This window comes from Ambystoma mexicanum, chromosome 8, assembly GCF_040938575.1.
Source record: "Ambystoma mexicanum isolate Mex_15411 chromosome 8, UKY_AmexF1_1, whole genome shotgun sequence".
NCBI lineage: Eukaryota > Metazoa > Chordata > Amphibia > Caudata > Ambystomatidae > Ambystoma > Ambystoma mexicanum.
Genome location: NC_090929.1, coordinates 1140426974 through 1140453723, shown reverse-complemented (window position 1 = coordinate 1140453723; position 26750 = coordinate 1140426974). Strand labels below are relative to the sequence as shown.

At 46.8% G+C, this 26750-nt stretch overlaps 1 protein-coding gene across 4 annotated transcripts in view; it reads left to right on the top strand.

The window, feature by feature from the left end:
- Positions 1-26750, top strand: part of ZNF365 (zinc finger protein 365) — a 563327-nt gene that overhangs the window by 164786 nt on the left and 371791 nt on the right. For all 4 annotated transcript variants that reach the window (XM_069611199.1, XM_069611196.1, XM_069611198.1 and 1 more), the window contains one exon: positions 3705-4429. In XM_069611199.1, coding sequence (XP_069467300.1) covers positions 3723-4429 — 707 coding nt within the window. In that variant the 5' untranslated portion in view covers positions 3705-3722. The remainder of the gene's footprint in view (positions 1-3704; positions 4430-26750) is intronic.

Below are 26750 nucleotides of genomic sequence, written 5' to 3'. Positions count from 1 at the left end.
GGGCCTCGGAAGGCCTCTGGCCTCGGCCCTGCAAGTAGGGAGAGTGGGGGTGGAAACATACTCTACACTCTTATTATTTCCTACACACACTAGCCCACTGCCATAGGTGCATATGGAGAGCACTCCATTTAAATTTTGCCCCAAGTGCAACCGCAGGTATCCTTGGGTTGACAAACACGCCACATGTAACCTCTGCTTACCGAGGGATCACCCTGAGGCGAACTGCAGAGCCTGTAGCCTGTTCAAGGCGAAAACACTAAAGGGCTGCTCGACGAAACGTTGGCCCCACCGAGCCCATGGAAGCGGAGGGTGCCTTCAGTGATGGCAACAACGCCGTACTTTCAGACGGCATGGGCACAGAGGTGTTGAAAGACGCCCAAGCGCAAGTCCCCGACCTCGGAAGATTGTCTGGCAGGGCAATTATGGGGAACACACCCGGCGACACGAGCGCTACCCACACCACTACTACCCATTTTCGAGTTTCGAAAAACAAACTGTAATACTCCGCAGCTTCCACTAGATGTCGGCCTATGCACAGCATGTGAATCTAAGCAGTTACAAGCATCAGAAATACGATTACGGTGAGTAATGTATCCCAGATATATACATATATATATATAATTTTTTTTTAAACACTTTGTATTAACTTTTACAACAACCAATCAACAAACAACAAACCCAACAGTGGATGACGTGTAGCTTCAAGCATCATATAAAACATCGTGAAATGTCCACTGCCTCCCCATTAATCCCCCTCTCCCCCCAACTCGAGCCTACTCCACTTTGCCATCCGGCGGTGTTTCCTTTAGGGGTACCTCCCCCTCTGTATTCTTGGAGGAATCATGTTCGCTTAGGCAGGCCTGGGAGGACCCAGACAGTGTGGTCACTAAGTGTCTCCAGGCCATCAGAGATGCCGCTTCCTCACCCCCCCCCTATTGGTCGCCACATTCCACACTGCCGTTTCCACTTCTGCCCATTTCTGGAGATCATGCCACCAAACCTCTACCGTTGGTCTATTGTTTGCTTCCCAACCCATGGCTATTCTGCGCTTGGCAAGTATATAGGCCAAGTCCTTGAGTTTACTCACGTGTTTCAGTTTGCGTGGTCTAGAAACCCCCCTACCATGCATGCCCACACAGATTCCACATCTAGCGTGATCGCTTTATCGGTTAAGTGGTGGGCTACTTCTCCCCAGAATTTTCCAATATGCAGGCATGCCCAGAACATGTGCATCATCCCTACGTTCACTTCCCCACATTTGGGACATGTTTGTATTCCTGCGTTCTTGAATCGAGCGATCCTCTGGGGGGTCATGTACGCTCTGTGTGTAACATATAGCTGGATCTGTTGGAGCCTTGCATTCCTGGACACTTTTTTGTGGTATCTCTGAACCCTCACCTACAGCCCGTCGTTCATGGGTTCCCCGGCTTCCTCTTCCCAGTCCCGTCTCAGCTGGGTCACCTCCTTGTCCACCCTGGACATCAGCAGTTCATAGATCCGAGAGACCTCGTGCCCACCCTCTGAGATATCATAGATCGTTTCTATGGCCGTGTCGGGTTGGTCTTCCAGTGCTATTTTGGACCATGTCTCTTTCACCCGCCGTACCAGTCTGGTGTAAGTAATATACTGCCCTGTGTGTAGACCTGTTGCTTCCACCAGTACGTAAAATTCCATTACCTTCCCATCTTGCCATACATCTCCCAGTGTTGCAATGCCTACCAGTTCCCAGTGCTTACGAATTGTCTTCCTCACTTGCTCGTACACTCCGGTCAATGCCACTAGCGGCACTTGCCGAGAACTACTGGAAGCTGCAGATAGGGGAAGCTCTAAAATATTATTGATGCTTGACCTGTCTGCGGCGTTCGACACGATCAACCATAAGACCGTCCTTCAATGGATCGAAAAATTAGGGAGAGCTGCTAAAGTAGTGGTGGACTGGTTTGACTCCTTCCTGCAGGATAGAACCCAGTAGAACCCAGCAGGTGATGCTAGGAGCCTTCCTCTCAGAGCTAATACGGCTGAGATGTGGAGTACCCCAAGGCTCAGTGCTCTCACCTCTGATCTTTAACCTGTATATCCAACCACTGTTTGATATTTTGAGAAAACACGGTTTACGATTCCATTCATATGCCGATGACACGCAGATTTATGTGGAGACAGACAATTTGTCCGAGGCATTTGAAGGGATTGACCGGTGCATGCAAGATATAAAAAAATGGATGGCATGTAACCAGCTGCAGATTAATGCAGCTAAAACAGAGGTAATACTATTTAGATCAGAGACAAAAAAGGGAAGTGAAGAACAAAATATAATACCACAGATCCTGGGTGAAGATATCCCGTTCTCGAAGACAGTGAAAAACCTTGGGTGCACATGGCAAGAGAATCTGGCCAGTGAGGCCCAGGTAGGGGCCAAAGTAAAAGCTGTGTACTATTCCTTGCGTATGCTTAGGAACGTACTCCCCTTCATAGCACCCCAAGATCATTCTGTGGTCGTAGGAGCACTGGTAAATTCCCACCTCGACTACTGTAATAGTCTGATGACAGGTATTCCAGTGAAACAGATGTTGAGACTCCAGAGGGCTCAGAATGCGGCAGTCAGACTAATTGCACACCTGGAGAAAAGGGATCATGTCTCAACATCTCGGAGAGTACTCCATTGGCTTATGGTGGAGGATCGAGTTAAATTCAAGGTTGCGTGTCTTATGTATAAATGCTTTTATAAACTCGCACCTAGATATTTGAACACCAGAATCCACCACTACCAGCCAACCAGAGACCTCTGGTCAGGAGATAAACTTTTGGCGGACGTTCCTCGGTCCAAACGCACTTTGAAGGGGGACAGGAGGTTCTCTGTGTTTGGCCCAAAGCTATGGAACCAGCTACCAATTGCCATACGATCATGCACTTCACCAGAAGGCTTCAGAAAAGAACTTAAAACCTTCGTATTTAAGTGAATCCAAGTAGTAAGGGCAAGTACAGTGCCTCACAGTTAAAAGCCGATCTGTAGTTAACAACTGCGCCCAAATGCAGTTCATTCTGCCTGGTGCGCATAAGAAATAACCAAATAGACAAATAGATAGAACATGGGGTCGGGTTCACCATGACCTCGCAAGCCTTACGCCACATCTTCCATCCCTGTTCTAACATCCTCGTACACCCTTTTAGTTCTGGTTTTGACAGCCATATCCATTCTTTCAAAAAGAACAGAGCACATTCAGACGTCAACAATATGGAATCCGATGTTGAGTTTTCCGTTAACCACCTAGCCACATATTGTAGTTGACTGGCCCAATAATAGACCTCAAAGTTGGGCTATTTATGCCCCCTTTATCATACATGTTCTGCAGTTTCCACAGGGCTATTCTATTCCTGGTATTGTGCCACATGAACCCTCTACATATGCTTTGAAGTTTAACGAAGAATCTCTTGGGTATCGTATACTGTATGTTCCCGAAAAAGTGTAACAACCTCAGCAATACCAGCATCTTCAACAATGCCCTACCAAGGCCAAAGGGAGCTTAGCCCAGAATCTCATACTATTCTCTATGTTTGCCACTGCCTTCTCTGTGTTACTATAGTTAAATATAATAGAAAAAGGTGCTTAATATTGTTACTATGAGACATAATGGAGTGCATTATATTCTGTTAATAAATAAGAACTGTATTCACTTTGGTTCTGAACTTTTTCTTTTTTTTGTTAGGTTTTGGGAAACTACACAATGCAACAGAAATCATTAGAAGGCAAAAAAGCTGCCCGACAGGAGATGTTTGAAAATTCTGCTGAGTACAAACCTTTCCGTTGCCCACAATGTGGGGATCATGCCCGGTTCAGAAACCTGTCTTGCTTATCAGCCCATCTGGACTACAATCATAGATTTGAAAATAGAAATCACTCAGAAAGGGTCCCTTTATTTTCCTCCCTTAAAGCAAATGACAAGGTACCATGCTCAGAAGCTTTGGTTCAGCAAACCATTGCTAACATCAACAATGCTAACACATATTCATCAGTTCAACTTTTTGAACAGTCATCGGAAAATTTGAAAAATAAGCGATTACTTGATATAGCAACTAAAAATCATTCCCATTTCCTGTTACATAGGCAATCTGGAGTCTCATTAACGAGTCAAAATTCCATGACTCAGTTTCAAACTAATGGTACGAGAACTACTGATTCTCATGGAAAAGGAATAGTTGACTCTGCAGAAAAGACAGAGAAGAGGATTGACAAACTTGCCAAGGAACTTTCCAGAAAGACTGCAGAGCTACTGGATATTCAGTCAGCATTTTTGCAACTATCCCAGAGAAAACAAGAAGTTCAGCAAAGAGAGAGAGCATTGAACAGGCAGGTCGATGTTGCTGTTGAATTGATTGCTGGACTGAAGCAGCGTCTCACCGAGTCTGAACATGAACTTCTCAAGAAAGAGGAGTAAGTTCAATAGTCCTTTTAGATATTCAATATACAACTGCTGGTATGAATTAATACATAAGTACATTTGTTATGTGTGGCTTGAGCCGAACCAACAAGAAGGAACTTTGTAGCCGGGGAATTGATTGCAAGAGCTGGATCAGTACAGATGTTTTCTGAAGGGTAGATAGCTGCCTTTTTAAGGACGTTCAATGGAGGAGCAGAGCAGACACATTCCATAGTCAAGGTCCATAGAGCATGACTTTCCTGCATCCTTTCAAACTGCTGCAATTGCTTGGGATCAAATATTTTTGTCATATAGTTGTAGGGCAGACTAGGAATGTAGCATTGTAGTTTGTTTTTGAGCTATTTGGTGCTTTTTCATAGATGCATTAGTGTGTGAACCTAATGGCGTTAAAGGTGACAGAGATGCTGAGATGTGCAGTGATCTCATTTTTGATATGTATGAGGGTCCTAAGTGAAAAGATCTTTTTATAAAGTTCTTTTCACTAAAAGACCGATTTAGAAAGACCGCTCTGTGTTCGCTCAGAGCGGTATTTCTAAATCAAACTGTCACGCCCCTGCCACACACGAGTGTGCGCAGGGACTGACAGGCTCTGCGGGACCTAGAAGCGGAGGGCGAAGAGAACAGGTAAGTGTGTGTGTGTGTTGATGTGTGTGTGTATATGTATGTGTTTTGATTTGGGTGGGAGGTGTGGGGTGCGGGGAGGGGGCTGTAATCCAGCGGTAGATGGTGGGGGGCTTGGAGGAACAATGGGGGCTCGGGCTGAACCCCCCCCAATATTTCGTTTTTTTAAACCCACATTTTGAAGGTCTCAAGAGAAAAAGACATTTACAGTGCTGTTTTTACAATCAGAAGAAAATTGGGCATTATAAATCGGTCTTTTTCTCTTGAGACCTTTTAAAATGAGGTCTTTTCACATAGAACCTTGTCTGAGGGCTTCTTCCCAGTTAATGAACTTGATGTAGAGCTCCAGATCAGTTGGAGAAGTTACAATGAGGTTTGGGTAGTCTTTCTGTGGGATATTTCCAAATGTGCAGGTTTCAAAGTTGTGATAAAAGATGCTAACTGGAGGGGGCGAAAGGATGAGGAGAAAAAGAACCCTGCGAGGGGCTGAGGTGATATTTTGTGAAATGCTTGCAAAAATGTGAGGATTAGGATTTCTCCGGCAAGTAGGAAACTAAAGTCAAGAAATACTGTATGAATTTGAAAAGTGAAACCACATTTTAAATACAGTAAGTGTATTTTCTTTTTTTTAAAACAATATATTTTATTAATTTTACATGAAGTAGCAATCAGAACATAATGAAAACCAACTCCCACCCCTTCCGGGATAACTCCGTCCATGCAGAATTCTCGCTAAATTGTGGTTCCTCTTCACGAGAATAGATCCAGTATCCTTATTGTGTGCGGGCACCATTGATCCTTGTAGTCCACATGGAGGGATTCTATCGCTTGTCCCCAATCCTTTCTAAACTTCCCATGTTCTCCTTGGATGTTATATGTTAGCCGTTCCATAGCTAGATGTGTCCACACCCTACGCGTCCAGTATACTGCTGACGGCGGATTTTTATTTTTCCAGTTATGTGCCAACTCCAACCATGCCTCTATCAGCAGACCCATAAAGTTCCTCTTCTGCGAGGTGTTGAGAGTTTTATCCTTGTGGTCCCATAGGCCCCCCAGCCATACCTCGACCCCCAGGTGGTCTATCCCCGGGAACATTTTATGCATTTGGGCCTTAATTTCCCCGCAATAGGTGCTCAATTTAGGGCAATCCCACCAGATGTGTCGCCAATCCCCTTGTCCCCCATATTCCCTCCAGCACCTGTTCTGGGAGTTGGCAAACATTGTGTGTAGTCTCTCTGGGGTGTAGTGCCATTGTAACATTATTTTCACCCACATTTCTCTATTTTGGATGGCTCTCGTCAATTTTGGAATCTGACGCCAGATATACTCCCATCTATCCCTGGAGAGGGTATAGCCCAGGGTTTTCTCCCACCTTTTCATATATTGCCATGTGGTTGGTTCCGTTTGTGCATTAATATATTTATATGTATTCGAGACAAATTTGCGGGTGCCTGTTTGCGTCATAATGTACTTTTCAAAAGGGGTCAGGTCTCTAAACATTGCTTCTTTTATTTGTGGGGTACGTAACCAGTGGCAGAGCTGTTCATATTTAAATCGATCCTTTGGTGTTAGATTCAAAAGCGTTGTGCAGTCCGCAAATTACCTTATCTGTTGGTCCTCTTGCACGTCCCCCACCATTTTGCACCCGGCCTCTACCCATTTACTGTAGGCGCCTATTTCCATTCCCGGTGGGAACTCTGGGTTGCTAAACATTGGCATAAATGGAGCGGGATCTTTAGATGGGTTTCTTTTTGGGTAGCTGCATCCCACACCCCCAGCGTAGTCTTCAGTATCTCACTGAAATGCGTATTGTCGTGTCTAAATCGATTGTTAATCCATAGCAAATGCCTGGTGGGTGTCCTTGCCACCGCTCTATCCTGCCTCTCCCAGATTTTTTCCCCTCGCTCTGGGATCCATTCCCTTAATACCCACAGTTGGGCTGCATCATAGTAGTTCTTAAAATGTGGCATAGCGCACCCACCTTCCCCTCTATTCGCAGTCAGGTTCGCATTTGAGATTTGAGGGGTTTTGTTTTGCCAAACATATTTGGACACCTCCTTCCTAAGAGCTCTAAAGAACTCCCTGGTGGGTCTGATCGGGAGGGCCTGAAATAGGTACAATAGTTTAGGGAGTATGGTCATCTTGACCGCCGTGATTCTACCCCACCAGGAAATCGCCAATGGGTTCCATTTTAATAAATCTTTTTTAATAGTTTCCATGAGTAAGGGATAATTGTGAGCGTAAAGTTCATCAATTTTCCTGGTGAGAGTGATTCCCAAATATTTGATACCCGTGGTCGCTACCTTCAATTGGCAATCTGTCGCACTTGCGCGGATTTCTTCTTTGTTACCTGCCAGGATCAGTATGTCTAATTTTTGCCTGGTTATTTTTAATCCCAAGATCTCCCCAAATTTGCCTATAACTTCCATTAGGTGCGGTAGGGACCGCCCCGGGTCTCCTATAGCTACTAGCATGTCATCTGCGTATGCCACAGCTTTGTGTTCCTGTTCCGCCATTTCTATGCCCTTTACCTCCGGTATAACCCTGATTTTCGCCAGTAAGGGTTCCAAATAGATAGCGTATAAAAGGGGGGAAAGTGGGCACCCTTGTTTCGTCCCTCTTTCTAGGTATACTTTGTTCGACAATCCGCCATTCACAGCTATTCTTATGGACGGTGAGTTGTAGTTGACCCGGATCATGTCGATATATCTTTCACCCATTCCCATTTTTTTTAGGACCCGGAATAGAAATGTCCACTCCACCCGGTCGAACGCTTTCTCCGCGTCCAGAGCTACCAGTGCCGCTGGGGTCTGTTTAATGCCTATTTTTTCAAATGGAGGACCCTACGAAGGTTGTCGTGTGTCTGCCGATTAGGGACGAAGCCTGATTGATCCTGGTTTATCAGTGTGGGGAGAAGTGGCGCCAATCTAGCAGCTAATATTTTAGTATACAGTTTTGCGTCTAGATTTATTAGGGCAATGGGGCGGTAGGCGGTGGGGCATTGTTCTTCCTTCCCCTTTTTATGGAACACCAGTACTTTTGCCTCGTTCATGGTTTGGGTCACTGATCCCTTCCCCCCGAAAGTATTATATAGGGACGTGAGTACAGGAGCGAGGATGTCTTTGTATGTTTTATAAAAGAGGGCGGTATATCCATCCGGGCCCGGTGCTTTGTTCATGGGGAGGGACTGTATTGCTGCATTGACCTCTTCTATTGTAATTTCTTTTTCTAAGTTTTGCCTCTCTTCCTCCCCCAGTTCGGGGAGTTGAATCCCGGCGAGAAAGTCTTTTTGGAGATTTCTGTTAGGGAGATCCGTAGTGTACAGTTTTTGGTAGAACCTTTCAAGTACCTGCCCTATCTCAGAGGTTTGGGTCCTTAGTTGGCCTGACTCATCTTTTAAAGCTTTTATTGTACACGTCTGCAGGGTACTTTTCAATTGTTTTGCTAGGAGTTTATCAGCTTTATTCGCCTTTACATAGTACCATTGTTTTGTTTATAGAAGTGCCTTTTCCGCTTTTTTCGTGCTGCCCCTGCACGTGTCTTAATGTACGCATGATTTTCCTAGTGGGAGTCTGGATCAGTTCTGCCTGGATCGCCCCTATTTGTGCTTCTAGTTCCTTTTCCCATTGGTGGTTCATTTTTTTTTCTCTGTGCATTAAGTGCTATTAGATGTCCCCTTATTACCGCCTTTAGAGCGTCCCATACTGTGTCTTTGTTTGTGTCTGGGAGGTCATTATCCGCCAAGAAATCTGTGATATGTTCCCTGAGCTTCTGCGCCATCACTGGGTCCCTTATTATGTCCTCCGGGAGGCGCCAACTCCAAAGCCTGGGATAATGTGTGGGCCAGATGACGGTCATCCACAAAGGGGCATGGTCCGAGAGTGTGATAGGTTCAATCTCTATCTGTTTTATCTTACCTAGGAGGCTCAGTGACACCCAGAGGTAATCTATTCTCGAGGCCGTATTATGTACGTGCGAGTAATAAGTATAGCTTTTTCGTTCTGGGTTGGCATTGCGCCAAGCATCATCCAGACCAAGGTGCGTAATTTTTTGCTTTAGGTTTTTCGATGGGGCATCTTGACTATGTTTCCTGGGCCCTGATCTGTCTAAGGATGAGTCCCACGCCATGTTAAAGTCCCCCCCCAGTATTACCTCTCCAGCGGCTTGTTGATCTATTTTGTCTAGGACCTCTCTTATGAAGCCATCCTGGCCTGTGTTGGGGGCGTATACCGTTGCCAATGTCAGGGGTCGGCCATCTATCGTTATAATTACTATTAGGCTTCTCCCCTGTTTATCTCCCCATGAGAACTTGACTTGTGCGTGCAGGGACTCTCTGACCGCTATGAGAACTCCAGCCCTTTTCTCTGGCGCGTTTGCCTGAAAGATTTGGTTGAACCCCCTAAGGCGGAATTTATGTTTGTCTTGGGCCCTTATATGTGTCTCCTGGAGCATTACAATGTCAAATGCCCCCTGCTTAATGGAATGTGCTACTTTTTTACGCTTGACTGGGTAGTTTAGGCCCCTTACATTCTGTGTCAGGATCTTTATCCCCATGTGTCTTCCCGTTTTAGGTAGTGTGCCACAAATCCTCTCGTCTTTTTTGCAAATTCAGAGTTATCCCCGGGTTTCCCCTGTCCCCGGCTCCCCCTACCTCCCCCCGTTGAGTCACGCAAACTCCAACTGGCGTGTTTCCCTCCCCCCCCTGCCCCAACTGCCCTGAGGATGGCATGATTTACTACTAGCACCTCGGCTTGTTGCCTCGTGCCTCAAGCCCTCTACCGTACTCAGGGATAACTTTGAAGGGGATCCTAAACCCTTCGTCATGACTTCAGTGGCCTCCCGTGTCTCTCCCCCCCCCTCCCCTCCCGGCACCTGTGTCTTGATCTCTCAGATTCTTACTGTCTCTGTCCTGTCCCCGATGGCTGCTGTGTCCTGCTTCTGCTCCGATATTCTAGACGTTCCCCTGTGCGTTACTTCCTCCTGCCTGGTCGTCTCTCTCTCCTGTTCATTGTTTTCCATCCCATACGTGTCGTCTTAACGGGGGGGGCTGAGCCGCTTGCCTGCGGGGGGTCTTCGTCTTGGTCCTGCAGGTTCATAAGTCTTTGCCCTTCTTCCCGTGAAGTTATCCTTTTTTGTTTGCCCTCCCACATAAACAGCAGGCCAAATGGAAATGTCCACTTGTATCTAATTTGGCGGGCTGTCAGCTCCTTCGTTATCTGGGACATTTCTCTTCTCTTCTGGAGCGTTGTCAATGCCAGATCCTGATACAGCTGTATTTCCTCCCCGTTCATTCGAATGAAGTCCATTGTTCTGGCCTTTCTTAACACTCGCTCTTTTTGTGTGTAACTGGTGAGGGCCACCAACACATCTCTCGGGCGATCATTTTGGGGAGTCGATCTTTTTGGTCCCACCCTGTGTATTCGATCTATCAGGACTTCTTCTCCCTCGTCGTGGTCTAGGATGTCTGAGAAAACATGCTGGACCGCTGACTTAAGATCTTTTTCTTCCACCGTCTCTGGCACGTTCTTTATTCTAATGTTCGATCTTCGTGACCTGTTTTCCAAGTCTTCACATTGGATTTCCAAGTTGTGCGTTAGGCGGGCTAAGTGGTCCTGTGTTTCTGCAACTTGTTGTGTCTCTTCCTCCATGTTCTGCACAATCTTCTCCAAGGTGTCTGTTCTTTCTCCCAGGCCTGACACTTCAGTTTTTAATTCCTGCATGGCTGATTTGAAATCGGACTTCATAGCATCCAGATGCGCATTCATTGAGTCCATTAGTTGTGCTTGGAGTTCCCCGAACCACATCTTCAGATCCTCTTTTGTGGCCATGTCTTCATGGGGGGGGTTCATTCCCGGGTCGTTATTTGATCGTTTGGGCGTTTTCGCCTTGTCCGTGGTTGCTTTGTCCCCCCCCAGAATTGAGCCAGGTTGTGGTCTTGCTTGGTCGGTTGGTTTGAGGGGTTGGTTGATCCGTGCTTCCCTCTGGATTTTGACATTTATGCCTCCACGTGGAAGCTACTCGATGGGGGCCGGCCCTGTCAGCGTGTTTCTTGGTCTGCGGCCTCTGCTGATCTTCCGTAGTCGTCTGTCCCCGATCCGTCTGGTTCTCAGACCGGGGTTCGCCTGTTATTACCCCTAAGAGCGGGGGGAGTCACAACTGTATGAGTCCGCTCCCCACCTGAGGCTGGTCCCTGTGGAGGTGGGGAGCTTCCCCACTTTATGACTGTATCTTGCCGCTTTGGAGGATCCCTTTTTCTCCTCTCCGTACGTTGCCTGTGGCCGGTGACCACCCAAGGGCCGTGCCCTTGCCAATGTGTGAGGGGGCTCTCGGAGCGGGGGAGATTACGGTTAGAGTGCCCGGCTTCGGGGGTCCATGACTCTTGTTGCGGGCCTTTTGCTCTCTCCCCTCAATCTGTTCGCTCGCGTACCTTAAGACAGTGCCAGGCTACGGGCTGCGTTCTTCCCAATGTGTGTGGGGCCCGGAGAGCGGGGAGATCGAGGCCAGTGTGGTGGCTCCAGGCGCCGTGCCTTTTGTTGTTCGTGCCGAGGCCTCCCTCCTTTCCCTCGGTCTGCTTGGGCGTGTGTCTTATTATTTTGTCCGCCCGCTAGTGTCGCTTCCCCGCCTCCGACTCTGGGGCTGCTTCTTCCTCTCGCCCTTCAAGCGGAGCCGCGCTGGGGTCGCCTCCGTGGCCGGTCTCGGGTATTTTTCCCGTCCGAGGCCCGCGCCGGGGGGGGGGGGGGGGGGGGGAGTCCCTTCCTCCGAGATTCCCCCGCCGATTCAATCCGTGGGCGCGGGGGACGAGTCTCGTGTTCTGTGACACTGGTGGGCGGGCTCGATGTCGGGTCCCGCTCCGCATCCGCTGCTCCCGGAGTGTGGATCGATAGGGAGCCGCGGGTCCGCCAATGTGTTCCGGCCGCGCTGGGGTTGACCGCCGTCCGCCGTTGTGTGTGGCACCGATGGGCCCTCATATATGGGGCTTCGTCTGCGGATTTCCGGGGACCGTTTCCTCCGACTACCTCATCGAGAGATCCGCTAGTGGGCTGGCTGCTGTGTAGGCCCGGGAGGGGAGAGCCGGAGCGCGCTCAGGCACGTCCTCTCTCCACGGCGGCCATCTTGAAGTAGTACGTGTATTTTCAATAATGACATTGCCAAAATCTGTGACAAATAGCAAATGCCTTGAAGCTACAAACACTGTTTTCTATACTCTGAGGTAAGGGAAGGCAAGTGGCATCGCTTTTTGTAAGAAACTCATTTATTATTTTCTTTAAATGTATTCTTGTGATGTGTAATGAGTCTACACTTTGATTTAACTGTAAAATGTCTTTCATAATTTGGTTTAACACCTCAAACTGCACTTGGTTTGTCCCGTTATACTCAATGGATACAGTTCTTGTCACTGTGATTTTCAATCTCGGCTCACATTCAATTTGCCACAATGTAATATTCTGAATCTCAGCAAGCCACCTCCCACAGCCATATTTGTTTTTCCCCATCGTCAGTATGCATACAAGTATACTAACTGTACTTCTTCACTTCCTCCACATTGTAGAACTAAATTCAAACTGCACAGCCTATGTGCAAGGTTTAACTATACCCATCGTGATGCATTGCCTACTGTCCTGCTGCATAGGCACTGAATAACATCCCTGGTGCATAGAGACATAGTATGATGTGTTTAAGTTATATATGTTGGTTGGCAGTGGCAGTGAGGAGGGTTGGAGAGGGCCTTTGAAATAATTAGCAGCCTTGTACGGTGGTTTTGAACCTCTTTGCCAGTGCTCTAGTGAAAAAGAAAAACATATATAAACTGATATGACCTAAGGTGGCCTAAAATTAAAACCACTGTCTCATTGAAATGCACTGCATTGTTTTTCAAACAGATTGGCTGATTATAAAATAAACAAAATATTTAAAAGAAGAATTCCATTACAAGAGAGTGCTAAAGGGCAGTAGCTATTGGAGCAGGGTTTAACTCTCTCCATCAGTGCTTTACTTTTGTGTTCTTTTATCTTTTTGAATGCAATATGATCACCTGCTTAGGGGCTGTGATTCTATGTCAAGACGCGGAGGCTCAGATTATGGTCTAATTTCTCTTTACTCACTCGAGCAGCAACAATGAAAACAACAATCATGAGAAACAATAACAAAACTACAAATCCCAACAAAACCCAACATATTTGTAGTTCGTTTTTCATAGGTTGTTAAGAACACGTGACTTCATTCTCCAATCACGATCACTTCTCCTCTATAACATGCTGCAATTCTATAGTCCTTCCTCTTTCTTTGCTGCTCGAGCAGCCGAGATAAGTGACATATATTTACTTTATGTATTTACTGATGATATGCACTGTAATTATATTGGTAATAACGCTTTAGGCAGCACGCGCGCAGGAACGTTTAGGCACACAGCGCGTGGGTTTAATTGGCGTAATATATCCGCGGGGAAAGACGCAACGGGACTTTTCGTTCTGGCAGTACATAGTCCCCTCATTATTCTGCCTGCTGGGGAGGAGGCATTAAAAGATTGTGAAATCTTATTGATGGGCTCAGTCCCAGGAAAAACTGCTATTTGATACAGAGACTCGCCTAGCTACAATATAAAATACATACATTGTGACAGAGGCAGCCCAAGTAAAGTACATATAAGGCACTGCTAAGGCACTACTAAGCCATTACTAATATGAGTGATTACTCAGACGATTCTGAAGGTCCTCACATCAGCGGGCTGCGTATGAGTGAGGCAGTCCAGAGAATGGAGAGTGCCGAGAGGCCCCGCGGGGAGAGGGGCAATTTGCGAAGCCTGGCTGCTTTGTCGCAAGGCACACAGGAAGAAAGGGGGAAGCAAACCCAAAACCCGCAGGGACCGTAGCGTCCAGACCCTCCCCCCGGGTTCACCCTGCAGGTCCAGCGCGGGGAAAAGAAAGGCGAGATCTCGCGAGAGGCGACCTACAAGCTCAAGCGAGTCGGATGACGACTATTGCAAGACCACTTCTAGAACTGAGGGATCCACCTCATTGGAATCTCAGACCTCCCCAGAAGAGGATGAAGGTCAGCCTAAGAGTAAGAAAGGCAGGAGGGAAGAGGTGGATCCTCTCAGAGATGAGTTTGATCCGGACAAACTTGTTCATCCAAAGTCCAATGAGTGGGACCCTCCGGAAAAGATTGCGGAGTACATCAGAAGACGCTTGAGGGTGCCACTGACCAAGCAGGCAAGATCTAAACTCAAAGCAGAGTGTCCACGACCAAGGGTCCCGGACGGGGTGGCAGAGACCCCCGAAATCGATGATAGAATCCTTACGTTCCTTGGCAGGTATGGCAGGGACGTAAAGGGGGGCATCGATGGGTCCTGGAGGTCCTGCCAGGATAAGTTGCTGGACATGCTGGGGCCAATTATGAAAATCTGGCAGCTGGCGGAAGAGGCTAAGGCCAAGAAAGAGCCCATGGACCCGGACATTGTTAATGGCTGGGCTCAGAGGACCCTCTGTCTGCTAGGTAACACAAATACGGCGTTAGCCACCGAAAGAAGAAGGTCCATCCTAATGAAGCTGGATTCCAGGCTAGGGGAGATGGCGACATCTGAGCAAGCTATGGCAGCAAAGGACAAGCTGTTTGGGGACCTGTTCATTAAGGACATGGCAAAATTCGCCAGTACATACGTCTCAATGGATAGGGCCCAATATTCTCTGAAGAAAATATTCGGCCGGAAGGTTTTCGACAGGGCTGGAGGAGGAAAGGGCCGCTCGTCCAGCCGTGGCCAGTATAGAGGCCCCTACAGAGACAGAGCTTCTTGGAAACAGGAAGACCAGAGATCCAACCCCTTCTTCCCTTCCAGGGGAAGAGGCAGGGGTAGAGGTTGGAGGAACAATGGCAGACAACAGCACCAGAATAATTCAGGTGAGAGATGTGCAATTCATAAAAAGGCTGGATGTGAGTATTCCACCAGTAGGGGGGAGAGTGCAATTGCATGTACGAAAATGGGAGGAGTTGTCCTCAGAGGCATGGATAAGACAGACCATGCAAGGTTTTCAGTTGGAATTTTGGCAAGAGCCATATCAGGAAGTGTTGCCGAGGAAGATAAAGTTCAGCAGAGAAGACGAGGACCTTCTAGACAAGGAGGTAGAGTTACTCAGGGTAAAGAACACAATAGGTCCAGCCTCAGAAGGTCCTGGAGGTTTCGTAAGCAATCTGTTTTTAGTGAAAAGGAAAAGCAAGGTAAGGCCAGTGATAAACCTGAGGGCTTTAAATTACTTCCTAGTGTACAGGCACTTCAAGATGGAAGGGATTCATCTTTTAAGAGATGTTCTCCAGCAGAAAGACTGGTTGGCAAGGATAGATCTCAGAGATGCATACTTAACGATTCCAATCCAGTCAGAGCAGACAAAACTTCTGCAGTTTCTATGGAAAGGACGGAGATGGGAGTTCAAATGCCTTCCGTTTGGAATGGCTTCAGCGTCATGGTGTTTCAACAAGTTATTGAGACCAGTGGTAGCATACCTGAGAGAGCAGGGGATCAGGCTGATTATTTACCTAGAAAATATCTGTCTAATGTGTCAGGACAAGGGAGTTCTAGTACAACAGGTTCAGGTAGCTACGGGTTTACTGCAGTAGCTGGGATTTCTGATAAACTGGGAGAAGTCGGAACTAGACCCAGCGCAGGAAATGGAATTTCTAGGGTTCAGCTTAGAGACGACACAGGGTGTTCTCAAGCTGCCGTTGGACAAAGTGAACTCGGTGAAGAAAGATCAAGAGTATGATGACGAAACAAGAGGTTTCATTGAGGGAAATAGCGAGACTAGTAGGCCGTCTGTCATCTTCAATTCAGGCGATATTCCCAGGGCCTTTGCATTACAGAGCCTTTGCAGAGGCTGAAGATAGATCATCTCAGGAGAGGTCTATCTTACGAACAGAAAGTGAGGGTATCGCGGGAAGCAAGATTGGAACTGGAATGGTGGTACTACCACATGGAAGCATGAAATGGCAGGGCAATATTTGGCTCATCCCCGGACCTGGTGATAGAGTCCGACGCCAGCCGATGGGGATGGGGAGCCAGATGTGGAGACCAATCGACAGGAGGGAGGTGGTCGGGCGAAGAGTTGGGTCTCCACATCAATTGCCTGGAACTTCTGGTGGGCTCCTTTGCAGTCCAGATGTTGGACCCGGGAAGGAGTGAAAGCTGCCATTCTGTTGAAGATAGACAACGTTTGGCCGGTCAGATATATAAATCAACTGGGCGGAACGAGATCGAAGAGGCTGACGGAGATGGCCAAAGAGTTTTGGCAGATATGCCTCCAGAAGGGAATAAGCGTGAGATCTCAATCTGGTAGCAGATTGGAACTCGAGATATCTGAGGGACTCCAGCAATTGGCAGCTGGATGACTCAGTATTTCAGGAGTTAATGCGTCACAGGGGTCAGTGTCAGACAGATCTGTTCGCCTCCAGGCTGAACAGGAAGATCTCCAAGTTTTGCAGTTGGAGACCGGATCCGGAAGTGACAGTGACAGATGCATTTATCCAGGCCTGGGGACCAGCAAGAGAATGTGTTCCCTCCACTCGCCATGATAGCGCGCACAGTAGCGCAAGTCAGGCGACAACAAGCCACAGTGATTTTGATAACACCAGACTGGAGAGGTCAGGCTTGGTTTCCGGATCTTCTGGAGTTGTCGTACGAAGCTCCAATTCGGTTACCAAACAGAGAGGATATATTGTTAAATCCAGCAGGAGAGGTTCATCCATTGGTCAGGTCAGGGAACTTGAGTCTCATCGCTTGGGCGATTTCAGGGAAAATTGGTCTAAGCCAGGACTTTCAGGCACAGATCAAGAATGTATTAGGGAATCATGGGTTCCGGCTACAGGGAAGGCCTATAGAGTGGCATGAAATAGATGGAGTGATTGGTGTCTAGAGAGGCATGTTGATCCCGTACGTACAGACGTAGTGCACATGGTGAATTTCTTGGCAGCGCAAGCAAAGGCTTACAGGACCATTAATAATTATAGATCAGTGATTTCGGCAGGTCATGTGTACATTGAGAATAAGCCGGTAGGCGAACATCCACTGGTATGTAGGCTTTTGTAAGGCATCAGATGCATGAGACCACCTGCACCTAGATATTCTCGTTTATGAGATGTGAGTATAGTGTTAAAAATGTTTGAGGCTTGGCCGGATAATGAGTTCTTGTCTAGGAAAGCGTTGTGGGTTAAGTTAACTACCCTATTGTGGCTGATTTCTTGTAAGAGAGTATCCAATGTGAAAGCTTTGGAAGTAAATGGGAAATCCTTTTCACCTTCAGGGGTAGTATTTTCCATAGAGAAGAGAACAAAGACAAACATTAAGTCAGTTGAGTACATGGTTTTTCCGGGGAAACCTAAATTGTGTCCAGTTAGATGTTTGAAAGTGTACGAAGATAGAGAAAATAGGGTGAGACCTGTGGGAGAGTATCAATTGCTGGTAGCTATTAGGAAACCTTTTAGAGCAGTAGCATCAGCCACTTTGTCTAGATGGGTCAGGTGGTGCATGGCTTAAGCAGGCGTAGACGTAAGTCAGTTTGGGGCACATTCCACACGAGGCGCTATGGCATCATCTGCTTTTATGGCAGGAGCCCGTCTGGAAGATATTCTAAAAGCAGCAGACTGGTCTAATGAAGAGACATTCAAGAATTTTTATTTTATACCAGTGGAGCAAGTAGCGTCGTTGGTGGGAGGTAAACTTTAAACAAGCATAATCTGAGCCTCCGAGTCTTGACATAGAATACAGATTTTCCATACATTCGTTACAGAAAGTCATGATTCTATTAAAGACTCGGAGGCGAAAGATTATTCCACCCAATTTCAATCGCTGCTATGCAAGTAGATGATGTGATATTTGTAAAATAATGCAAGCTTGTATTTGGTACGATAATGTTATTGTTATGCGATTGCCCACCCGTTCATAAGGAGATTGGTAATAGTCTATATTTGTTTCAGGGTCGGAGCAGAAAACGGCGCCTTGAGAAGAGTATAAGGGAGAGTTAAGTCGTCTACCAGTTGAAGCGCAAGTTTGATTAGTTGAGCGAAAGAAAGAGGAAGGACTATAGAATTGCAGCATGTTATAGAAGAGAAGTGATCGTGATTGGAGAATGAAGTCAAGTGTTCTTAACAACCTATGAAAAACGAACTACAAATATGTTGGGTTTTGTTGGGATTTGTAGTTTTGTTATTGTTTTTCATGATTGTTGTTTTCATTGTTGCTGCTCAAGTGAGTAAAGAGAAGTTAGAGCATAATCTTTCGCCTCTGAGTCTTTAATAGAATCATGACTGTAACGAATGTATGGAAAATCTGTATTATGCAAGAACATTGGAGAATACTCATGGCATCAGTTTGTTGCTGTGCCAACAGCTCTCCCTGATGCTGCTTTGTCTAGCCTACACATTGCTTTTCTGCCCCTCCTCCGAATGTAATGCCATCAAGTTGAGTGGGAGCTTTCAACAGGGTCATGAACTATGTATAATCTTTACAGCCATTTAAGTGAGGCAAAATGTGGTCCCACTATTAGACCAACGCTTGAGCGTTGGTAGTGTAGTGGTTTGAACACTTTACTTGGAAAAGGGAGCAGCACAGTGAGCTTGGGTTGCACCTCACCACCTGTGTGCTATTTTTTTGTTTAAAAAAAGATAAACTATTATTGCCTAAAATGTAAACACACCCTTTGATTGAAATGTACAAAGCAGTTTTTTAAATAGATTGTCTGCCTGCAAAATAAATATATTACATACGTCATCCACTAAAAGGGGATGCTAAAAAGGAACATCTCTGCAAGCTAGAGTCAAATCTCTCTGTCAGTGATGTACCTTGTTTGCCTGTTTTTTAAATGATCATGATTGCAAAGTGACCACCACCGTAAGGGCTGTGATTTCGCAAGGCTTTTTTTTAATGATAATGGAATCAATTTTATAAGATGCGTTTCCTGCAATAGGATAATTTAGGAAGGCCGCAACAGCCGGGACTGCAGGTTTGATTAGCGCATAGTACTGAACAGTTTTCTAAGATTATGTGATGTGGGGCGGCCAGGTACAAACCAGATTGATCATCAATGATCATGTTTGGCAATAGAGGAAGGAATCTATGTGCTTGCACTTTGGCAAATATTTTATGATCTAAATTTAACATCGACAAAGGCCAATAGGATCTCCAGTCCTGTGGGTCCTTATTGGGCTTCAGGAGCACCACTACCCTGTCTTCATTAGTTGAACGGGGAAGTTCACCCTGTTCCAGCGCTCAGTCATCCACAGATAATAACTCTGGTGCAAGTGTGTCCTTAAAACTCCTATAAAACCTGGCTGTTAGTCTGTCAGGCCCGGGTGCCTTGCCGGACTGCAGTGCCAGGATCGATGCCCTAATATCTTCTACCTTCATTGGAACATTCAGTGCAGCTCTTTGTTCATCACTGAGCCTTATCAAAGCAGCCCCCTCTAGATATGCATCGAATTGTGTCCTGGTCTTATCAAGTTTAGACGAGTATAAAACACAATATAGTAGGAACATTTTATTAATGCCCTCTACATTCAAATCCCCAAACATCGGTTGCAAAAGCCTGTGGAGTCCATAATAGAAGCAATATCCATGCAACCTTTCTTCCACTTAACCAAACCGGCCAGAAGGCTTCCTGTCTGAGATTCTGCATATCTTCTTGCCATCGTTCTACAATTGCATATCTTAACTTTTCTGTCTGCCAGCTGATGGAATTCCGCAAGGCGCGTATGAATATCGAGCAGGATATCAGGCTTATGTGAGGAACCTGAGGACATCCTCTCATCTACTTCCCTTGGATCTTCCTCTCAGGTGGCCAGGGAAGGACCATCGCTTTTGGACCCCTGGGGGTGGATATGCAAGGGAGGATCACATGGGTGGAGGACCTTTAGGGAGTGAAGGAAAAGTGTCTTTAGGTGAGGCATGGTATCCCCCTTTCCCGTGTCAAAATACATCTTACCCTCCCCTGAACTTCCTAGCTTATTACCAATCTTCCCCACTGTCACACACTCCCACTGTATCACACTCAGGTACCTTTAAGACTGGGACGAGGAAGAGGTGACTAGGAGTAATGCACACTTCCATCTGTGCACACCACTCTAGTACTGGGACGAGGAAGAAGACTGTAGAACAGAACTCTAAAGTTCAGGCATGTCCCATTGACAGAGTTAATTGTAGTCAGGCAAAAGACTTGCACCTGTAGCCACTTGAGAGGCTTCAGGTGCATATCAAAAGGAGAGACCCACATGGAGGAGGAGAACCGGCTGGGGAGCCAGGACGAGGCTGGAGAGGGGCCAGTGAAAAGGACGCTGACTGCTGCAGGAGAGCAGGAAGGACGCTGAGGCTGGAGAGAGTCGCGAGAGAGTCGGGACCCCTGCAGAGCCCTGAGCCGTGTGTCCCCTGCTGGAGCTGGGGGACACAGTAATCTCCACTGTGCTGCAGGAGGCAGCAAGACCGGTCAGAATAGCCGAGTGCGACTCGCCGTTGCTCTCGATGTGAGAGAGACCGGAGCGAGCAAAAGCAGAAGAGGAATGTGCACCCACCCAGAGGAGCTCCCGAACACCGGTGAGTGATAGGGATAGAACACTCATGCCATTGTGCTCCGGGGGCTTAACATGGGCAAGGAAGTTGCTGAACAAGTGAATGTATATAATAAACTGGTCTGGAGACCAAATGGACATTATTGAATACTGCACAAACTGCTAAGTACTTAATAAGTTAATGAATAGCGAACTAAAGAAGGGCTATGAACAATACATGAAAATACTGCATGAGTGGAGAGAAAGTGATGTGTATTTACAAATGAGATTAAAATAAGGAAACAGCATTTATGAACAATGTGAAAGTACAAAGCCAAGTGAAAACCAGTAATGATAGTTTGTGAAGAACGTGAGAGGCAAATGATAAGCACTATTAGATATTGTGAAAGCAAGGTGGTGACAAGGAATAAAACACCACAAAGTAAATTGTGTAAAAAGATACGTATTGGCAGAGTCAAGAGGCTGCTAAGGAGAAACAGGAGAATGCAGAGAGGAAACCTAAGGTGGCAAAGTAGTAAAATGAGAATCGGTGAATATTATAAAGTGCGAAGGGTTATCGGTTTTGTGACCTGTAATGAGTGGACCGTGTGGTCCGTCAACTTCGCCTAGACCGAGTAATCTCTGTTTGGAGTAAGCCAAGGAAAATAAAGAGGTTGAAGTTGTTGTGCCTAACAGATGTTAAAGTAACTAAGGAGAAGAGCAAGCCATGTGAATTGTTGGAAAGCCTGAAAGGTTAAAAAGTGGATTTTGAATTCATTTTGGAAGTTGACAAAGTTGAATTAACTGTGAACTGTGATGAACTTGTGGAAGTGAATCCAAAGGCTGTTTGGAACTGTGTTGAACTTGGGGGAAGGGAATCCCAAGGCTGTTTGGAACGGTGTTGTACTTGGGGAAGGGAACCTCAAGGTCTTTTTGTGGAACTGTTGTGAACTTGGGAAGAGGAAGCTGAAATCAAGCCAGGAGCCAGAAGAAGTTCAGAACTTTATTTTGGACACAGTTTCTTTGGTTGCTGACATCCCTGCACATTCTCTCGATTTCGTTGTGAGGGCAAGCATAGGCTATGGACACAGACAGACCTTTGAGTTGAACTTTATGACACAGATTATCCTTAGTTTTTTTTAGGTAGGGAAACCCCACCTTAATATAGGGCAAGTTAGACTTCACTCCATCCTGACATTTGAGAAATAAAGGATTTATTTTAGAAAAGTGGATCTGTTGTCTGTGTCTTACTTCATGTTGCCTTCACATGTATTGCTAGTGGCATGTGAGTCATAAAGCATCCTCAAGTGTGTTTCACAGCTAGCCAGTTCCCTTCACACCAATTTCAAAATCTCATATTGCTTTTCAGCTTTGAATCTCCAAGTGGCTGCCTAAGGGGCCTTTGTTTTTTATTTGTGCCTCTAAGAGGATCTGCGCACGGTCAGACAGATTCTTTGATAGTATTTTGCAATAGTTTGTTCTTTTCAGCATGACTGTGGACCCCAACCACATGTCAATTTTGAAATAAGAATTGTGGACCGAAAAGTAAAATGTGTACCCTCTCACTGATGTATGTATTGTAAGGCAAATATCCACCAGTTGTTGGGTAACACATGCATCTCGTATAGTGCAAGGATGTCCTTGCCCCAATAGAGAGGATCTGTTCAAGTGATCATGCAGGGTAGCATTGTAGTCTCCTCCTATCACTATCTCGTGATCGCTATATAGTGTGCATTTATCAAACGGCTCGAAAAAAGTCTGGGTCATTGTGAGGTGCAGCCCCCTGGTGTAATGACGGAAGATGCCAGTGTCGTCTACCCTGTATGTACTCCTCTCTCTACATGCCCTGGGTCCTAACCCAGCTACTTGTCTTCCTAGGCTACCGGTGTTCGTTGACCATACGACCTGTGCTGGGGCTTACACCTCGGGTCACCAACTGAGCCTTTTGTCATGCCGGGAGATGGCACGAACAAGGACACATCCATGTCTGGGATCCGGGGGTCCACTCTGGCAGAAGACCAGATGTCACTACTGCAACAACGGGGTCGGGACCAGGGCCCACACAACCGGGGTCTGCAAGATTGCTAGGATGCTAACAGCGGCTCAGGCAGGGGGCAGGGCATAGCGTATGAGTCCAATTGAGGGACGTCCCAGCATGAAGGGGGATGATTGGCGAGCTTCTGCCGAACAGGTTAAAAGGGGGAACATACTCACTGACAGGTTGTTGGTTGTTTCCATTGTAGACAGGCAGACGGCGAGAACCGAAGGCAGAAGGCTGATGGGCCTACCCTGGGGTTAGAGAGTAGGAGAATCCAGACAAGTGGAATCCACCAGGCGTTAAGAGACTAATAAAACCCCACGAGGGCGATGAAATCACAACTGGGACCTTTTGTTTAAGTCTCTAATAAATAACCCAACTGCAAGCAAGAACTGTGGTGGTAGTCTGTGATTTCCTACAATCATCCACATTGGGCGCATAGATATTTAATATTACTGCATCTATCCCATACAAACAACCCACCACCATAACATATCTACCTTCTGTATCTGCTATAACCTCGTCTAGTTTAAAGTCTACATTTTAATACATCAGCGTTAGCACCCCTCTCGAGTAAGTAGAGTATTTGGCATGCAAGCTACGCTCCCCATAATCCATATAGCTGTAATATGTGTGCGTTTCATAAGATGCATTTCTTGCAATAGTATAATGTCTGCACCATGCTGATGGAGATAGGAGAGTTCCTTGCAGGTCTTAATTGGGTTATTTAACCCTTGTACATTCTAAGTAATATATCTAAGTGAGAGCATCGTATCCAATCACAATACTTGGAATATCGTCCTGCCCGTTAGACAGAGAGGATGAACAATAGTTATACAGATACCACATGAGTAGAGTACACATGAGAAAATAAACTAAGGCAATCTGGCACTTGTGTTGAGTGCTAATGGCAATTTTAGCTTTCCCTTGCCAGCAGACATCCCAACCATCAACCAATACATATAAGGAAGCAAAATATAAATAGCAACCAAAGTCGCCACTTGGCCACAGGGTGGCGGTCCGAATCACCAGCATTTTGCTTTAGTTCTCATGAGCACTGCCATACTGGTGACGCAAGTTGTATGGCCAGAGAACAGAGTAGCCTGTCAGAAGATCTCAGCAATGTGGGCGGTTTGCATTGATTGTAGTGACAGAAAGGTCCATGGCATCTGTTGGAGAGGTAAAGAAGCAAGACTTGTTTGCATGAATGATTTTGAGTTTAGCAGGGAAAAGCATTGTATATGCTACTTGCCTGTCCCGCAAATACCTTTGCACTTCATTGAAGGTTTTCCTAGTTGCCAGTTTTGTAGGACTAAAGTCCGGGAAGATATGAAGGCTGGCCGACTGGAATTGCAATGGGCCAATTTCTCTGGCTGCTTTGGCGATCAGGTCTCTGTCCCATAAAATGAAAACCATTGCAATTATCGATCAAGGTGGGAGATCCGTGGATGGTCTCGGGGCTCAGTGTTCTATGTGCCTGGTCGTTCTGGAAGCGAGAGGAGAAAACCGGGCAGGATTGAAGGCAGATTTCTTTCCAGGAACACTTCCAGGGGACCACCAATAGTTGACGATTCAGGGAGGCCCAAAATGCATGTTATTGCGTTGCAATCGGCTTTCTAAATCATCATTTTTGGCTTTTGTCGCATTAAGCTCAGTGCGTAAAGATTTCACTGGCACTTCTCGTCCCAGTATTAAGTCTTCCAACTTAGAGATTCTTTGTTTGTCCTCCCTCATCCTGGTGCATCACATTTCGAGGTTTGTATTGGAGGTGTCAACTTTCACAGCAGGTGTGTCTATCTTGTCGCCTATGGCTCCAAATCCCTCTTGTAGGCTACGTAAAGCTGACACAATTGGGTCCTCCTGAGCACACTTGCTGATATCGTCTTCCCCATTAAGTATCTTCTGCTCTCCAGTGCATGTTGCATGTATCATTTTTTTGCACACCCATCTAGTTTGGCCTGTTTCTCGGAAAAATTAGACGTCCTTGCCATGGTCACCAACACTTTTGCAAATTGTCTGTCATAGTGTCAAAGCCCAATTTGACTGCATGCTGTGGTCCGCCGAGCCCAATTGCACACTTCGTTGGGTCGTTCTTTAGTTTCCCTAGGCACACCTATCAGCTCTAATCTCATAGCAGCAAAAATGTCCCCAGGGCACTTCCAGTACAATTGCGTAAATACGGAGCATTGGACTAACCACGCTAAGGTGCCCAAACGATGGGAGATGGCCACTTGGCTTCCTCAGTGCTATCGTGTGGTTCCCCCACAGGATCTCCTCCCCTAGGGGGCGCATAGTCCACAATTGTGTCCCCGCCCCCATGGCAGTCGGTGCTAATCAGACAGGATTGGCAATGTTGTGCGCTACTGTTTCCTCACCAGGGAGCTTCCCCGCAGCAGGCTACTGCCGGGGTTCCGCTGGTGCCCGGGTCTGCGATGGTAATGCTATTACGGGATTCTTTGCACTCTACCGCTCAACCTGGATTTTCTTGCGGAGTGCCTGTAGTGGCTCAGGGCTCCGATGTCCTGACTTGCGGCTATGAGCCCTGAGCCTCAGTCTGATGGAATCAGATCGCTGCTGTGTGCCCAGCCCTTATTACTGGCCAGGTGACACGTCTGCACCGCTTCTCGATGCACTGCCTCACAGTGCTGGTGTCTCAGCTGGCGCTCACACAATGGTGACGTTGATAGGCCTTGGTGTCCGAAGGCAGAACACACCACCCACAGGAGTGCAGGTCACCAGAGCCAACCAATCTGCTTCCCAGGTTGAGCGGCACATGAGACCCTCAGAAAAGGCACCAAAGCACTGCTCTAGCAGGAGCCCTCTGACAGGATATATGATGCATGCAAAAGAGCTCTGGTGGCCATATTTCTAGCTGCACAACAGCGCCCCCTTCTATGCTGTTTTTAGGGCAAATCATAGGTTAATGGTTAGAAACAAGGGAGTTATTTTGTTTGGGTGGAATTAATCTTATTACCAATGGTGATGGTGCTCTATTGGAATGTTGCTACTTGTAATGTTGGAACATACTGCAGTGCTGTAGTGCCACATATCTTGCCAAAATACATGCTTTGAAGTATAGACTGAGGAGGATGGCATTTAAAGAGGGAAAATAGATAGAGAAACTTAGGCAATATAGCCTTCGGTGTGAGTTGGACACCCTGTTATCCACTATGTGGTTGTTGTATTTAGTTCAGTCATTCCTATGAGTAAAGAATTGTTCATCATCCTTTTGTTGATAAGAATAAACTGTAGTTTGTGCTTGTAACAGCCAGACTACATCAGAGGACATGGGATGCCACGCGAACACCAATTACCCAGAAACAACGGAGGGGCCCGCGGGAAGCACTGAGGTGGACACTGGAGAAGCAAAACTCGAACCTGAACGTACGAGCCGAAAGGAGGAGGAGGAAGACACTGAAGGAAGCAGTCATTTGTGGTCAGGGGCAGACCTGGGTGCCATCCGTGAATTGTGTTGCCTGAAAGCGGATAGTGGAAACCCTAACGCACGGCCGGTAGCGGGGTTGAGAAATGGCGTGGATCCTACAGGCAAGGAACGCGGAAACCACGACACAGGTGACCAGACGGAGCAAGGTTCTGCCGGCGTGTGCCGCGTGTACCGCAGTACGAACGACCAACGAGGGGAGGTTAGTGGGCCAAGACGACACAAACGGGGAACGGAACAAAGAGAAGCAAAAGAACCGTATAACCTCACACTCGTAAAACAGAGAAAAGAGACCAAAAAGAAGGATATTAGAAGGTCATTATCCTTACCAAAGCTAGGGACCTCTGACTGTATAAACCCCAATCTTCACCTCGTGGCACATGGCGGATAGACATAATGGCGACTGGGAGCACGGAAGGAAGGGGGCGGGGCTTGGGAGGGTTTTTATATCCTCGGACATAAAGAGAGACCTGATTGGGTCAAGAGTGGCCGGCCCCTATATAAAGCAAAGAGAGACGAAGGACTGGGGGGGAGTTCTCTTTCTTCTTTCAGAATCGGTTTGGAAGCGAGGAGACCACAAGTCCATACCAGTGGGCTTACGAAGATTAAACAGAGATTTCGGCCTTACACTCGCAGAAACCCGATCAGTCATCTCGGCTGGAAAGAGAACTGATACTTGAATTAATACTTT